This window comes from Sus scrofa, chromosome 1 (assembly GCF_000003025.6).
Source record: "Sus scrofa isolate TJ Tabasco breed Duroc chromosome 1, Sscrofa11.1, whole genome shotgun sequence".
Taxonomy (NCBI): Eukaryota; Metazoa; Chordata; class Mammalia; order Artiodactyla; family Suidae; genus Sus; species Sus scrofa.
Genome location: NC_010443.5, coordinates 159,840,363 through 159,856,494, shown reverse-complemented (window position 1 = coordinate 159,856,494; position 16,132 = coordinate 159,840,363). Strand labels below are relative to the sequence as shown.

The window sequence follows — 16,132 nt, the reverse complement described above, 5'->3', positions numbered from 1 at the left end:
ACAATCAAAACAGCAAGTAAGTCAATAAAGTAGTATATTAGAAGATGATGAGTGCTATGTAGAGGGGGTGTAAGAACAAAGTGAAATCAGAAGAGCCAACATGACTTCAAATTTAACTGGGTAGTTGGGATTGGCCTCATAGAGAAGGGACATTTATGAAAAGACTTAAAGTGGGCAGAGTCACCACATAGAGATGGGCAGGTTGACAATGCACAACTCTAGGAGATGTCCTATAAGTGACTTTCAGTGAGAACTATAAATGGCAACCCTATAGACAAGGGAATAAACATGGAAATATTGAGGAAAGTGTTCCAAGCGAAGGAACAGCCAGTGCAAAGGTCTTGAGGTATGACTCTGGTTTGTTTCAAGAATAACAGAGGGTTTATAAGGCTGGAGATGAGGTCAGAAAAGTAACAAGGGGACCAGATTGTGTTAGGACCTTGTAGGCAGATGTAAGGTCTTTGGGTTTTAATCTGAGCAAAATGGAGCATTGGAGGATTTTTAACAGATGCGTGACATAATGGACTTTCATTATGAAATAATTGCTGTGTATGCTATGCTGAGAACAGACCATAAGGATGAGAATGGAAACAGGGAGACCAGCTGAGAGGCTATTGCAATAATCCAGGTAAGTGATGATGGTGGCTTAGTCTAGGGTATTGAGAATAGAGGTGGTGAGAAGTGGTCAGAATCTGAATATATTTTGAAGGTAGAGTCAACAGGATTTCCTAACAGGTTGGATGAGAATATGAAATAAAGCAACAAAAATAGAGCTGCCATTAAGTGAGATGGGGAAACATTGGGATTCAGTCCTAGGTACGCTGCATTTGCAATGTCTATCAGACCCCCAAGTGGAGATGTGTAGTAGCTGTTGGTTATAGGAGTCTGGAAATGGGAGAAGAGTTCTGGGCTATACATATAAGTTTGAGAGTCATAAATGGTACTTACAGCAAACAAAAAGGAATGATACTCCAAGGGACTGAGCGTAGATGGAGAAGACGACAGTGAAAGAAGCTCTGTGGCACTCCAATGTGAAGTCAAGGAGAGCAAAGACAATCAAGGAGACTGAGGAGAGACCAGGGTAGGCAGAAGGAAATCAAAAGAGTGTGGTATCCAGGAAGGCATGAAGAAACTGTTTCCAAGAGAAGAGAGCAACTGCCTGTGGGCAAATGCTGCTAAAGATCATATAAAAACACTGAAAATTAAACTCAGACTTTAGAACATGGAAGTCATTGATCACCTTGGCAAAGGCAACAAAGTCATAACCTTTTTTTTTTTCTTTTTTGTTCTTTTTTAGGGCCACATCTGCAACACATGCAATTTCCCAGGCTAGGAGTCTAATCAGAGCTATAGCCACTGGCCTCTGCCAGAGCCACAGCAACACGGGATCGGAGCCACATCTGTGACCTACACCACAGCTCTCGGCGATGCCGGATCCTTAACCCACTGAGCAAGGCCAGGGATCGAACCCGAAACCTCATGGTTCCTAGTCGGGTTCATTTACCACTAAGCCATGACAGGAACTCCAACAAAGTCATAACTTAGAACATGGCCCAAGTTAATGTGTTTAATAACTTTATTCTATGCTGTTCCATAGAGCTGAATTAATACTGCTTTAGGGAAGAAGTGTTCACTTGTTTGTCCTAATTTATTTAAGGTGCATTCAAGCACAGTAAAAAAAAAAAAAAAAAAAAAGGATATATCTAGCATTCCTCCAACCAGAAATTTTTGTAAATAGTATAAAATGACATCACAACAGTGCAAAATGCTGACATTAGCTTTGGAATCATCATATGAATGAGTCTGAATGTAGTTTAAATACTGCGTTATTTTATTTATATTCTTTGAGAATTAATAATACATGCCAGAATTATAAAAGTGACTAGAAATAATAATACCAATCTCATGTGTATGACAAGAGATTAAGAACACTCTTCAGAGCTCCCGCTATGGTGTGACGGGATGGGCAGCGTCTTGGGAGCAGGTGGGACACAGGTTTGATCCCTGGCCCAGCACAGTGGGCTGGAAATCCAACGTTGCCCCAAGTGTGGCTTAGGTTGCAACTGTGGTTCCAATCTGATCCCTGGCCCAGGAGTTCCATATGCTGAGGGGCAGCCAAAAATGACAAAAAAAAATTCCCCTATTATTTTGCATGCCTCAGGTTAAAAATTAATAACACCTTGCTTACCATAACTGGTAACTATAAACAATGTAAGAACTCACAGTTTTGGATTATTATTTTTTTAATGCAAAAAAATTATCTTTAAAAAATCAAGCACAGAAAAAGTTTTTGAGGTTCTCAATGTATTTAACTTTTTATTTTATATCTTAAATATATAAGGTAATTCTAAATAATAACAATATTAATTTATGTCAAGTTATTAAAATATATCTTAGACCTTGTTAATTTAAAAATATTAACTATTACAATTTTGTATATGATGAGATCAGTTCAGAGTGATATGGCTGTAGACTGTATCTGAAAAGAACCTCAAAATGTCATTTCCCCAGGTCCCTTAACTAGAGAAAAGATTAAAACTCATAAGAACACTGTATTTCATTGTCATTGCTAAAACTATATCCATATTTAATCAAAACATATATCAATTTTGCCAAGGTCATTTGGATTTCTCTTCTGAACTTGTGCTAGAAAATGGAATTAAGAAAGAAGTCAATAAGTTGAGTAGATGGACAAGTCAAATATAATAAATACTTTAGAGGCCACTGACTGCACAATCTATACCTTTGTAACGACATTCACTCAAATGCTTGATCCACACCCATCTTCCCCATTTGTCATTAATAATGTCATGTAAAATTGAAACAGAAGTTCTGCTTTTGATTTATTTCCCTAAGGCCTATTATTTGTCTAAAAAGCATATACTTTTTCAAAAAGAGAAATTAAGTTGAATTGATAGAACTGGGTCTTCATAAAATCACACTGATTACTACTCGGTACCTTGGGTCTTTTTGACTTTTAAGTAATCAATCAATTGATTTTCAGTCTCTTAATTTAAATCTTTGAAAGATAACTTGAAATACATTATTTTTAGCATGTTCTTTACTCTGTATGAGCATGGTCTTAGATCTTCAGCATGTCGTCTATCTTCCATTATACAATAAACAATTGTGTTAAGTCCATTCTCCACTTAGGCAGCCCACAAAGCACAAAACTTTTGTATTTCATCAAATCTAAGGTGCCATGAATTGTAATTCTCATCATTGTTTTATATACCACTTAAAAAAAAAAAAAAAAAAAAAAAAACTCTTGGAGTCCCCATCTTGGTGCAGCGGAAACAAATCCGACTAGGAACCATGAGGTTGCGGGTTTGATCCCTGGCCTCACTCAGTGGGTTAAGTATCCAGCATTGCCGTGAGCTGTGGTGTAGATCGAAGACGCGGCTCGGATCCGGCATTGCTGTAGCTTTGGCGTAGGCCAGTGGCAACAGCTCTGATTAGACCCCTAGCCTGGGAACCTCCATATCCCACGGGTGCAGCCCTAAAAAGACAAAAGACAAAAAATAAAAATAAAAATAAAAAAACTCTTACAAATTTGAAAGATACAATGCTTTCTTACTCCTTAATTTGCAGATATTGGAAAAGCTCTTGTAGACACAGACATCTTTGCTTTCCTAATATCAGATTTACTTCCTGCTGTTGTTTCCATGCCATTTTGCCCACACAACAACTTTTGTTTCAATGTTGAATCATAATACAATCTTTGTGAAGACATTTTAGAAGGCAGTAAAGTTCAACACATGTTATTACCAACAATGTGAAGAACTCCACTGAAATACATAAACAAGGAGTTCCCGTTGTGGCTCAGTGGTTAATGACTCCGACTAGGAACCATGAGGTTTCGGGTTTGATCTGTGGCCTTGATCACTGAGTTAAGTATCCAGCATTGCCATGAGCTGTGGTGTAGGTCTCAGACGCAGTTCGGATGTCGCATGGCTGTGGCTGTAGCATAGGCCTGCAGCAACAGCTCCGATTAGATCCCTAGGCTGGGAACCTCCATATGCTGCGGGTGCAGTCCTAAAAGGACAAAAAGACAAAAAATAAAATAAACGACTTTGACCAGGTTTGGCTAGTACAAAGGTGACAACTACATTCCACTTCCTGTCGGGCCTACAGTGATTATAAGGTGCCATCAACTAGAGAAGCAAGCCCTATTTCCAAAATGTCAAAATATTAAAAAATGTATATCTTTAAATCACTGAACTATGGTAACAAAATCTGCATATATATAAACATGTTAATACACTGAAAAACTTTCACACTATTCAATGTAACAACATTTTTGGTTTTTAGGTCCTCTCTAGGCACTTGGGAATAAAAATCTGATTAAGTCAGCCTTTGCTCTTTAGTATCATGAAGGCAACCAATACAGAAAGAAATATTTATAATACAAAATAAAAAGAGCCTTAATGGAAGTAAGACAAAGTACTATGGGAAAAGAAGAAGGAATGATTAACTCTGCTTAAGGGATTTGCATTGCTATTTGGTGCCATAATTTTCATTACTCAATTTTCGAGGATATAATGACTTTTCACTTTTATGTGCTCCAACTCCAGGAAAATTCTTGAATATAGCTTGGGTTCTCAGACATTACTACTCTTTTATTTACTAATATAAATATGTAAATTAAATGATGCTAAAGAAAAACAAGTACAAAAGCTTTTCAGGAAAGCAAAGTCAAACTCATAAATCAATTGTGGGCAGCTTAAAGCTTAGGGCATTTAAGGCAATGTTTGCAATGTTTTCTTTAAATTTTAAATAATAAAATTATTTAAGGGAGACAATAATCTTAAATAATATAAAAATCATGAGGTAACTTATTTAAAAGAAACTTTAACAATAATTTAAAGACTCACCCTAGTCTTTCAACAGACAGTACTGGAAAAAATGGATGTTTGTATGCAAAAAAAAAAAAAAAAAAAAAAAAATCTTGACTCATACCTCACAAAAATAAACTCAAAATAGATCATTTACCTAAATGTTAAAAATTAAACTATAGGGAGTTCCCATCGTGGCGCAGTGGTTAACAAATCTGGCTAGGAACCATGAGGTTGCGGGTTCGATCCCTGCCCTTGCTCACTGGATTAATGATCCTGAGTTGCCGTGGGCTGTAGTGTAGGTTGCAGACTCGGCTCAGATCCTGCTTTGCTGTGGCTCTGGCGTAGGCTGGCAGCTACAGCTCTGATTAGACCCCTAGCCTGGGAACCTCCCATATGCCGCAGGAGCGGCCCAAGAAATGGCAAAAAAAAAAAAAAAAATTAAACTATAAAACTTATTTTAAAAGGAGCTCCTGCTGTGGCACAGTAGGTTAAGACCCTAACTGCAATGGCTTGGGTCACTGCAGAGGTGCAGGCACGGGTTCAGGTTCAGTCCCCAGTCCAGAGCAGTGGGTTAAAGGATCCAGTATCACTACAACTGCAGCATAGGTTGCAGTTGCAGCTGGGATCTGATCCTTAGCCTGGGAACTCCATATGCTGCAGGGCAGCAAAAAAGAGAAAAGAAAAAAAAAAAGAATTTGAAAATAACAAATTTAGTTAAAGCAACTACTGCTGCTTATTTCTCAAAAGCAAACCAGTTGCTTACACAGACACATGCCTCTTCCTAACATGAGATGTGCTGACATATTTTATGGAAAAGAGGGCAAATGAATGAAATATCTAGCTAGGAAAACTTGAGTCATTGCCAAATGGACATATGACTTTTAAGGTTTAGAAACTGCTTTACTAACCTCTGTAATTATTTTATAGAACTGAACTGCCATGATTTTTTTATTATTGATATTTTGAAGTAAGTATTGCTTTTTATGTTTTTGTTTTAAAAAAATGGATTCTTAAGAGATAACATTCAAGTCCACTTTCTGCCCTGAAGTGCAGTACTTATTTTGACATAAAACATTCTGAAGAAAGAGAGAGATCCAAAAAAGGAACCACCAAAAAATTATATTTTATGACACAAGATTTTATTAGAGAAAATTAAACTTTTGTGGATGAGCCTGAATGAAGAATTTAAAAATCCAGAGCCACATTTCTACTGTCACAGCATAACCACATCTGCTTAAGGCAGTCTTCCAGCTCTCTGTTTCTTTAACTGTAAAATGAGGCATTGAATTAAGTTTTTGGAAGATTGTCTATAATAAACTATGTACACAAATAGTGATCTGACACAGTGCACTAAGAACCTTGTGAGCTTCTTATTGATAGCTTCTTGAAAAAAAATCACTATTGCCTTTGTACTCAAGAAATTTTTTTTTTTTTTAAGCAAGAAAACAGAAAAGCCTAGACCTCAGTTGTATGGGTATTCTGAAACAGAACTCAAACTCTCTCTTAATTAACATATCTTTTCAAATGAACAAGCATTTCTAATAACGTGACCATGCTGATTAAAGAGTAGACAAGTTAAAGTTGGCCTTGCCCAGTGTACAGAGGCTTTCTTAATCAGCCAACGCTTCCTTCACTATCTCTGAAGCATCTAGCATCCTCCTTACCTTCTCTATCCAAATAGAGTTGAAAGTAACATTAGGACTAAGAACTATGGAACAAAAGAAAAATTCCCCGTATTTTTCCTCTTGCCTCTTTTCCACCATTTTAATATGTTTGAGAATCTACCCACTGGCCATGAGTATTGGTCAGCCTTTACAACCTTGATGTATATGCTTCTAGCTAATCAATTTTCCTGTCATTACTTTTTCAGCCCCTGAGTTTTGAAAGCAAGAAAAGCTACACCTTAAAAGTGGAGGGAGCCAATCCTCACCTAGAGATGCGTTTTCTGAACCTAGGCCCATTTCAGGACACAACCACAGTGCACATCAGTGTGGAAGATGTGGATGAGCCTCCTGTGTTTGAACCTGGCTTTTATTTTGTGGAGGTACCTGAAGATGTGGCGATTGGAACAACCATACAGATCATTTCTGCCAAGGACCCAGATGTGACCAACAACTCGATCAGGTTTTTCCATACATTTCACCTTTTCCTTATACCCTGGAATCTTCCCTTACCTTGTATCTAATTTTCTAGCACTCTTCCTCTTTTCTTCTTCCCATCTCTGGAGACTCTATCTCTTTAAATTCTTTCTGCTTAAACAACATAGACTTTTCATGTCATTTAGAAGTGATGTATCATTATGTCTATAACTCACTGTTAGTTGGTTCAGCAACATGTACACACACCTTTCAGTTCTCAATTGTGGCCTTCTTGACCTCAGGGAGTAGATAATTCTTTGTTGAGGGGGCTGTCCTGTGCATTGTACAATGTTTAGCAGCATCTCTGGCCTCTGTCAACTAAATGCTAGTAGCATCCCCTGAGTTGTAAAAATCTATGTCACAAGATGCTGCCAAATAGACACTAGATGTCAAGACATTTAAAAACTATTGAATCTTAGTGGTGAATATAAAGGTGATCATTGTACATTCTTTTAATTTTTATGAACCTTTGACTTTTTTACTTTAAAAATGAAAAAAATAACATATAGAAACACATATTTCCATATACTACAGAAAGAACAGAATAGAAACTATAGGGAGTTCCCGTCATCGTGGTTAACGAATCCAACTAGGAACCATGAGGTTGCGAGTTCGATCCCTGGCCTCACTCAGTGGGTTGGGGATCTGGCATTGCCGTGAGCTGTGGTATAGGTTGCAGACGTGGCTTGGATCCTGCGTTGCTGTGGCTCTAGTGTAGGCCGGCTGCGACAGCTCTGATTAGACCCCTAGCCTGGGAACCTCCATATGCCGCAGAAGCGGCCCTAGAAATGCCCAAAAAAAAAAAAAAAAAAAAAAAAAGAATAGAAACTACAACTGCTGTCAAGAGCTCTGATGCCATGTAGACTGGCTTTCTACTGCAAGCCCATATCCACCTCTCCAAAGCACGTTTTAAACATCAAGATTCCAGATGCTTCCCCCTGGGGGGGGAGGGGGGTCGGGGAGGAGAGCTGCTCCTATAGTCATGGCAATTTCCCATAGACTCTGGAACCAAAGCACAAACAGCTGGTGGACAGGTTGACATTTCAACCTTCCAGAGCAACTGCCAAGCCTCTGAAGCTTGACACAAAAGATCAGGATCCCAAGGCTGTCTGAGGCCATCTGTCACATTAATTGTTGAAAGTCACACAAATGGATCTAGGGCTTTAGTGCATGCAGACAGCACATTTTAAACACACCCCCAATTTATCAAAGGTCTTTTCTGTCAGCTGGCTACTTTCCTCACTTGGTGCCATTTTGTATTTAATGAAAATGTGCTTTTGCAGTTTAATAAAGACGGTTCTCTGCTGAGATTAACTGAGGGAAATCAGCTTCCTCTAATCAATTAGCAAACAATTTAAACTCTCAAGCATTAAAATGGCTAAAATTATTTTGTTTTAATTCTGATATCTGATTTTTAGAAGACAACTAGTTTTTATAACAACTTTATATAAGTGATATTTCAACCTTAAGCTTTTTAAATGTATAATAGGACAGGAAGAAGTTAGCGAAATCGTATTACCCCTAAAAAAAACACACAAATGAAACCAATTCAATTATAAATTTATATTCATAATACAAATATTATAGTTTATATTCACAATACAAATATATCAGAAGCCAAGAACATATATCTATCTTCTGATTAATCTATTCATATCAGAGACAATACTGTGGGGAAACTTCAGAGAAGAAAATTTTATAGAGGGAAAAGGTTTGAAATAAAACAAGCACAGTATGAAAAAATCAAATCCCACTTCTAAAAGAGTCAGTCAGAATACCCAATGGATACTTCCACATCTTCTTCCCAGTTTCTGACTCTGGACTCCTATATGGTATGCACTGGAAATCCGGTTTTGTCAGGAGCCACACTACTAAATGATAAGCAAGAGAGACTGAAAGCAGTCAGGAAATACACACACACACACACCCCTACACACACACACCCCTAGAGTGAATGTGCATTATTATTCAGGACTAAAGTCATTATCTCAACACATATCTAGGAAGGAAAGAGAAACACCAGCAGGCCTAGTTCCACCACTGGCATGGAGCAAAAAGAGGTACACAAAATGAGGGAATCCTGTCTGGCTCACAGAAAATGCTGCTTCAGATGATGAGCCATTGGAAACTACCAGTTGGCCGGCATGGCACAGCAGTTAGCAACAGGGAGGTCTATGATGGGGTGTTGCTAGTCTAAGAGATCTTGGTGAAGAGGAATCCAAGAATGAACAGGGAGAAGGCAGAGTCCACTGAGCTAATTCTAGGTCTGGACTCTAAGTCTCAAGAGAGAAAGTGGCACGAACAAGACAGTAGGCCTTGAGGTAACAAGACAAGCGTTTGGGCACAGGGGGTAAAGCAGAATTCCACTTAGCAAAACTAGAAATGCAATCCTCCTCTGCATTTCAGATGCAAAGAAGGAAGAGAATTCATATTGCTAGATACGGAGGCTCTGACTCTTTGTACTGTCCCACAGGAACAAAGAATGGTCCCTGGACCCAAAGAGACAATTGGGAGTCCTGGATTCTCAGAGAGAAAAGCACCTAGAAGTCAAATCTCTGGCTATCACTTAACAAACACTTTTGGGAATTACTTTCCTATGTTATCTTTCCCCATATTGCTCATTTTCTCCCTATAAGTTATTTTCTTCTAAAACAATTTGCATGTTATATGCTGCTTGGCTATCAAATTTATCTTCTGTATTTTTATTAAAAATAAATGAAATTCATATTCCTAAAAGAAAATACATATTAAACCACCCAAAAAAATCAACATTATCACCTGAATTAAAATGTTATGGATAAAAGGTCATTTAACTTCTAGAAAAGATTACCAGGACTTTTATAATCTCATTTCTATAAAGTTTATGGTGTGTTCAGGCATATAAACTGGTATTATTTACTAGTGAAGCCAAAAGTAAGTCTCCAGATTTAGTTATATATCCATGAAAAATACAATGTTTGGATGATCTAAATTTTTAATAAATGCTCAAGGAATTTATACTAAGCAGGAAACTGAACCATTTGGCAAGTGAAATAGGCTTCTGCTGGTATGGAAACAGCCTGACCTCCTGTGCCTTCCGTGTGTGTGTGTGTGTGTGTGTGTGTGTGTGAGAGAGAGCCTGACCTCCTGTGCCTTCCGTGTGTGTGTGTGTGTGTGTGTAAACAGCCTGACCTCCTGTGCCTTCCGTGTGTGTGTGTGTGTGTGTGTGTGTGTGTGTGTGTGTGTGTGTACACTTAGGGAACCTGTCCTCCCTACTTCCGAATCATTCCTAAATTCAGAGAAAGGCCTCAGGCAAGTAAACGAGCAGGGAGTTCAACAAATACCAGCTATTGTTCACTGAAGGCAGTTTTATATATGTATGTTATGCCTATTCTGTCCACAGTAGGTGAGAATATTATGGTTAGAGAAAGGAAAACCACCTACATAATTCACTAGCGTATCCCAATTTTCTCATTTTCCATCTGTATCTACACCTTTAAATTTGTTCTCCTGACTCCTCAAAATTGGCCCAGTGTCCCATTCAGAGTAATGAATGCTATTATTGCCCCAATTCAAGCCCCGCTTGGGAAATTGGAAAGTGATTCCACTGATGAGGGAGGCTTCTCCAAGGCAGGCTCGCAGTGTCTCCTCTCAGTGTGTCACCAGGCAGTACTGTCATGGGTTCTGTCAGTTATTTGCATCACTCCATCTCTCATACCATCTGTGACATTTGCTATGGCATTGTAGGTTTGAATGCAGAAAGCTGGTTCATCGCAGGCTGCCTCTCCCCCTGGGAACTATGCCTACAGCTTGGAGAGCTGCCATCAGGGTTATGGCTCTGTGGGCTGCATGGCTGGCTTTTCTTATGTTTGGGGAACTGAAAGAAAAGGCTGTCATGAGACAACCAATATTTTTTTCTAAGACAAAACTCAACTCTTAAAATAGCCAGTAGGAGTTCCCGTCATGTTGAAGTGGAAACAAATCCAACTAGGAACCATGAGGTTGTGGGTTCGATCCCTGGGCTCGATCAGTGCATTGAGGATCTGGCGTTGCATGAGCTGTGGTGTAGGTCACAAACACAGCTCAGATCTGGCGTTGCTTTGACTGTGGTGTAGGCCAGCAGCTACAGCTCCGATTAGACCCCTAGCCTGGGATCCTCCATGTGCCATGGATGCAGCCCTAAAAAGACAATCAGTCAACCAATCAATCAATCAATCAATCAATCAATCAGTAAGCCAGTAAACTTTAAAACTAAATCACTAATTTATACCTGGGGGAAATAAAGCTCCAGTTAATTTTGAATGAACTTTGTAGGCATGTGTTTTTTACTTTTTATTATAGTTAATTTATAGTGTTTTGCCAATTTCTGCTGTACAGCAAAGTGACACAGTCATGAATGTGTACACACACACACACACACACACACACACACACAGAGTTTCCTGTGCTATACAGTAGGCCTCATCACTTACTCATTCTAAATGTAACAGTTTGCACCTACTAATCCCAAACTCCCAGTCCATCCCTCTCCTTTCCCCACCCTTTTCAACCACAACTCTGTTCTTCATGTCTGTGAATCTGTTTCTGTTTTGTAGATAGGTTCATTTGTGTCGTATTTTAGATTCTACATGTAAGTGATATCATATGATATTTGTCTTTCTCTTTCTGACTTACTTCACTTAGAGAATCTCTACTTGCATCCATATTGCTGCAAGTGGCATTACTTCATTCTTTCTTATGTTTGAGTAGTATTCCATTGTGTATATGTAACACATCTTAATCCATTCATCTGTCCACAAACTTTTAAGGTTGTTTCCATGTCCTGGCTATTGTGAATAGTGCTGCATTGAACATAAGGGTTCATGTATCTTTTTGAATTACAGTGTTATATGGATATATGCCCAGGAGTGGGACTGCGCAATCATATGGTAGTTCTATATTTAGTTTTCTGAGGAACCTCCATATTGCTTTCCATAGTGTTTGTACCAACTTACATTCCCACCAACAGTGTAGGTGTTTTTCTCCCTACCCTCTCCAGCATTCATTTGTAGACTTATTAATCATGGCCATTCTGTGAGGTGGTGAGGTGGTAACTTGATCACTACAGTTTTGATTTGCATTTCTCTAATAATTAGTGGTGCTGAGCATTTTTTCATGTGCCCACTGGCCATCTGTATGTATTCTTTAGAGAAATGTCTATTTAGGACTTCTGCCCATTTTTCTATAGGGTCTTTCTTGTTATTACTGAGTTGTATAAGTTTTTTGTATATTTGGGGATATTAGGCCCTTGTCAGATGCATTGTTTGCAATAATTTTCTCCCATTCTGTGGGTTGTCTTTTTGGGTTTTTTGTTTTCCATGCTTTTCTTTGCTGTGCAAAAGCTTGTAAGTTCAATGAAATCCCATTTGTTTATTTTGTTTTTATTTATATTGCCTTGGGAAACTGACCTAAGAAAACATTCGTATGGTTTATGTCAGAGAATGTTTTGCCTATGTTCTCTTCTAGGAGTTTTATGGTCTCATGTCTTATGTTTAAGTCTTCAAGCCATTTTGATTTGATTTTTGTGCATGGTGTGAGGGTATGTTTTAATTTCATCGACATACATGCAGCTGGCCAGTTTTCCCAGCACCACTTGCTGAACAGACTGTCTTTTTTCCATTCTTGACCCCTTTGTTGAAGATTAATTTACTGCAGATGTCTGGGTTAATTTCTGGGCTTTCTATTCTGTTCCATTGATCCACATGTCTGTTTTTATAGCAGTACCACAGTTTTTTTCTTTAATTTTTTTTATTGTTATTTCCCCAATACAATTTTTTTTCTACTGTACGGCATGGTGACCCAGTTACACCTACATGTATACATTCTTTTTTCTTTCATTATCATGCTCCATCATAAGTGACTGGACATAGCTCTCAGTGCTGCACAGCAGGATCTCATTGCTAATCCATTCCAAAAGCAATAGTTTACACCTATTAACCCCAAGCTCCCAGTCCATCCCACTCCCTCCCCCTCCCCCCAGGCAACCACATGTCTATTCTCCAAGTCCATGATTTTCTGTTCTGTGGAAAGATTCATTTGTGCCATATATTAGATTCCAGGTATAAGTGATATCATATGGTATGTCTTTCTCTTTCTGACTTACTTCACTCAGTATGAGAGTCTCTAGTTCCATCCATGTGGCTGCAAATGCCATTATTTTGTTCTTTTTTATGGCTGAGTAGTATTCCATTGTGTATATATACCACTTCTTCCTAATCCAATCATCTGTTGATGGACATCTGGGTTGTTTCCATGTCTTGGCTATTGTGAATAGTAATGCAATGAACATGCGGATGCATGTGTCTTTTTCAAGGGAAGTTTTGTCCGGATATATGCCCAAGAGTGGGATTGCTGGGTCATATGGTAGTTCTATGTACAGTTTTCTAAGGTACCTCCATACTGTTCTCCATAGTCATTGTACCAGCTTACATTCCCACCAACAATGCAGGAAGGTTCCCTTTTCTCAACACCCTCTCCAGCATTAGTTATTTGTGGTCTTATTAATGATGGTCATTCTGACAGGTATGAGGTGGTACCTCATGGTAGCTTTCATTTGCATTTCTCTTATAATCAGCGATGTTGAGCATTTTTTCATGTGCTTGTTGGCCATCTGTACCTCTTCCTTGGAGAAATGTCTATTCAGGTCTTTTGCCCATTTTTCCATTGGGTTGTTGGCTTTTTTGCTGTTGAGTTGTATAAGTTGCTTATATATTTTAGAGATTAAGCCCTTGTCCGTTGCATCTTTTGAAACTATTTTCTCCCATTCTGTAAGTTGTCTTTTTGTTTTCTTTTTGGTTTCTTTTACTGTGCAAAAGCTTTTCAGTTTGATTAGGACCCACTGGTTTATTTTTGCTTTTATTTCTGTTGCTTTGGGAGACTGACCTGAGAAAATATTCATAAGGTTGATGTCAGAGAATGTTTTGCCTGTGTTCTCTTCTAGGAGTTTGGTGGTATCTTGTCTTACACTTAAGTCTTTAAGCCATTTTGAGTTTATTTTTGTGCATGGTGTGAGGGTGTGTTCTAGTTTCATTGATTTGCATGCAGTTGTCCAGGTTTCCCAGCAATACTTGCTGAAAAGACTGTCTTTTTCCCATCTTATGTTCTTGACTCCTTTGTCAAAGATTAATTGACCACAGGAGTCTGGGTTTATTTTTGGGTTCTCTATTCTATTCCATTGGTCTGTCTGTCTGTTTTGGTACCAGTACCACACTGTCTTGATGATTGTGGCTTTGTAATATTGCCTGAAGTCTGGGAGAGTTATGCCTCCTACTTGGTTTTTGTACCTCAGAATTGCTTTGGCAATTCTGGGTCTTTTGATGCTCCATATAAATTTTTGGATTGTTTGTTCTTGTTCTGTGAAAAATGTCATGGGTTATTTGATAGGGATTGCATTGAATCTTTAGATTGCTTTGGGTAGTATGGCCATTTTTACAATATTAATTTTTCCAACCCAGGAACATGGAATATCTTTCCATTTCTTTACATCTTCTTTAATTTCCTTGATTAATGTTTTGTAGTTCTCAGCATATAAGTCTTTGACCTCCTCAGTCAGGTGTATTCCCAGGTATTTGATTTTTTGAAATGCAATTTTAAAAGGTATTGTATTTTTGTATTCCTTTTCTAATATTTCTTTGTTAGTATACTGATTTCTGAATGTTAATCTTATATCCTGCTATTTTGCTGAATTTGTTAATTAGTTTGAGTAGTTTTTGGGTTGAGTCCTTAGGGTTTTCTATGTATACTATCATGTCATCTGCATACAGTGACAGTTTTATCTCTTCTCTTCCTATTTGGATGCCTTTTATTTTGTCTGATTGCCATGCTATGACTTCCAGTACTATGTTGAATAACAATGGTGAGAGTGAGCATACTTGTCTTGTTCCAGATTTTAGTGGGAAGGCTTTCAGTTTTTCTCCATTGAGTATTATATTTGCTGTGTGTTTGTCATAAATGGCTTTGATTATGTTAAGGTATGTTCCCTCTATACCCACTTTGGTAAGAGTTTTGATCATGAATGGATGTTGGACTTTGTCAAATGCTTTTTCTGCATCTTTTAGATGATCATATGGTTTTTCACTTTTCGTTTGTTAATGTGGTGTATGACGTTGATTGATTTGTGTATGTTGAACCATCCCTGTGAACCTGGGATGAATCCCACCTGTTCATGGTATACAATCTTTTTTATATGTTGTTGAATTCGGTTGGCTAAAATTTTGTTGAGAATTTTTGCATCTATATTCATCAAAGATATTGGCTTATAGTTTTCTTTTTTGGTGGTATCTTTGGTTTTGGAATTAGGGTAATGGTGGCATCATAGGATGTCTTTGGGAGTGTTCCTTCTTCTTCAAACTTTTGAAAAAGTTTAAGGAGGATGGGTATAAGTTCTTCTTTGTATGTTTGGTAAAATTCACCTGTGAAGCCATCTGGTCCTGGACTTTTATTTGTAGGGAGTGTTTTTATGACATATTCAATTTCATTTCTAGTGATCGGTCTGTTCAGTTGATCTATTTCTTCTTGATTCAGTTTTGGCAGGCTGTCTCTAGAAAATTGTCCATTTCTTCTAGTTTGTCAAATTGTTAGCATACAATTGTTCATAGTATTCTCTCATGGTTTTTTTGTATTTCTGTAGTATCTGTTGTGACTTCTCCCTTTTCATTTCTTATTTTGTTTATTTGGGTTTTTTCTCTCCTCTTCTTGGTGAGTCTAGCCAGAGATTTGTCAATTTGGTTTACCTTTTCAAAGAACCAGCTCTTGGTTGTATTGATTTTTTCTATTGTTTTTTTTTAATCTCTATTTTATTGATTTCCTCTTTGATCTTTATGATTTCCTCCCTTCTGCTGACTTTAGGTTTTGCTTGTTGTTCTTTTTCTTATTCATTTAGGTGGTGGGTTAAGTTGTCAATTTGAGATTTTTCTTCTTGTTTGAGGAAAGCCTGTATTGCTATGAATTTCCCCCTGAGCACTGCTTTTGCGGCATCCCATAGATTTTGAGTGGTTGTGTCTTCATTATCATTTGTCTCGAGGTATTTTTTTAATTTCCTTCTTGATTTCCTCATTGACCCATTGGTTTTTTAATAGCATGTTGTTTAGTCTCCATGTAGTCAGTTTTTCCTCATTTCTTTTCCTCTGGTTGATTTCT

General features: G+C 38.0%; 1 protein-coding gene across 2 annotated transcripts in view; it reads left to right on the top strand.

Annotated features, from left to right (window-relative positions):
• The window catches only part of CDH20 (cadherin 20), a 207,895-nt gene that overhangs the window by 168,491 nt on the left and 23,272 nt on the right, over positions 1-16,132 (top strand). For both annotated transcript variants that reach the window (XM_013993290.2, XM_021099806.1), the window contains exon 7: positions 6,709-6,962. In XM_013993290.2, the coding sequence (XP_013848744.2) occupies positions 6,709-6,962 (254 nt within the window). The remainder of the gene's footprint in view (positions 1-6,708; positions 6,963-16,132) is intronic.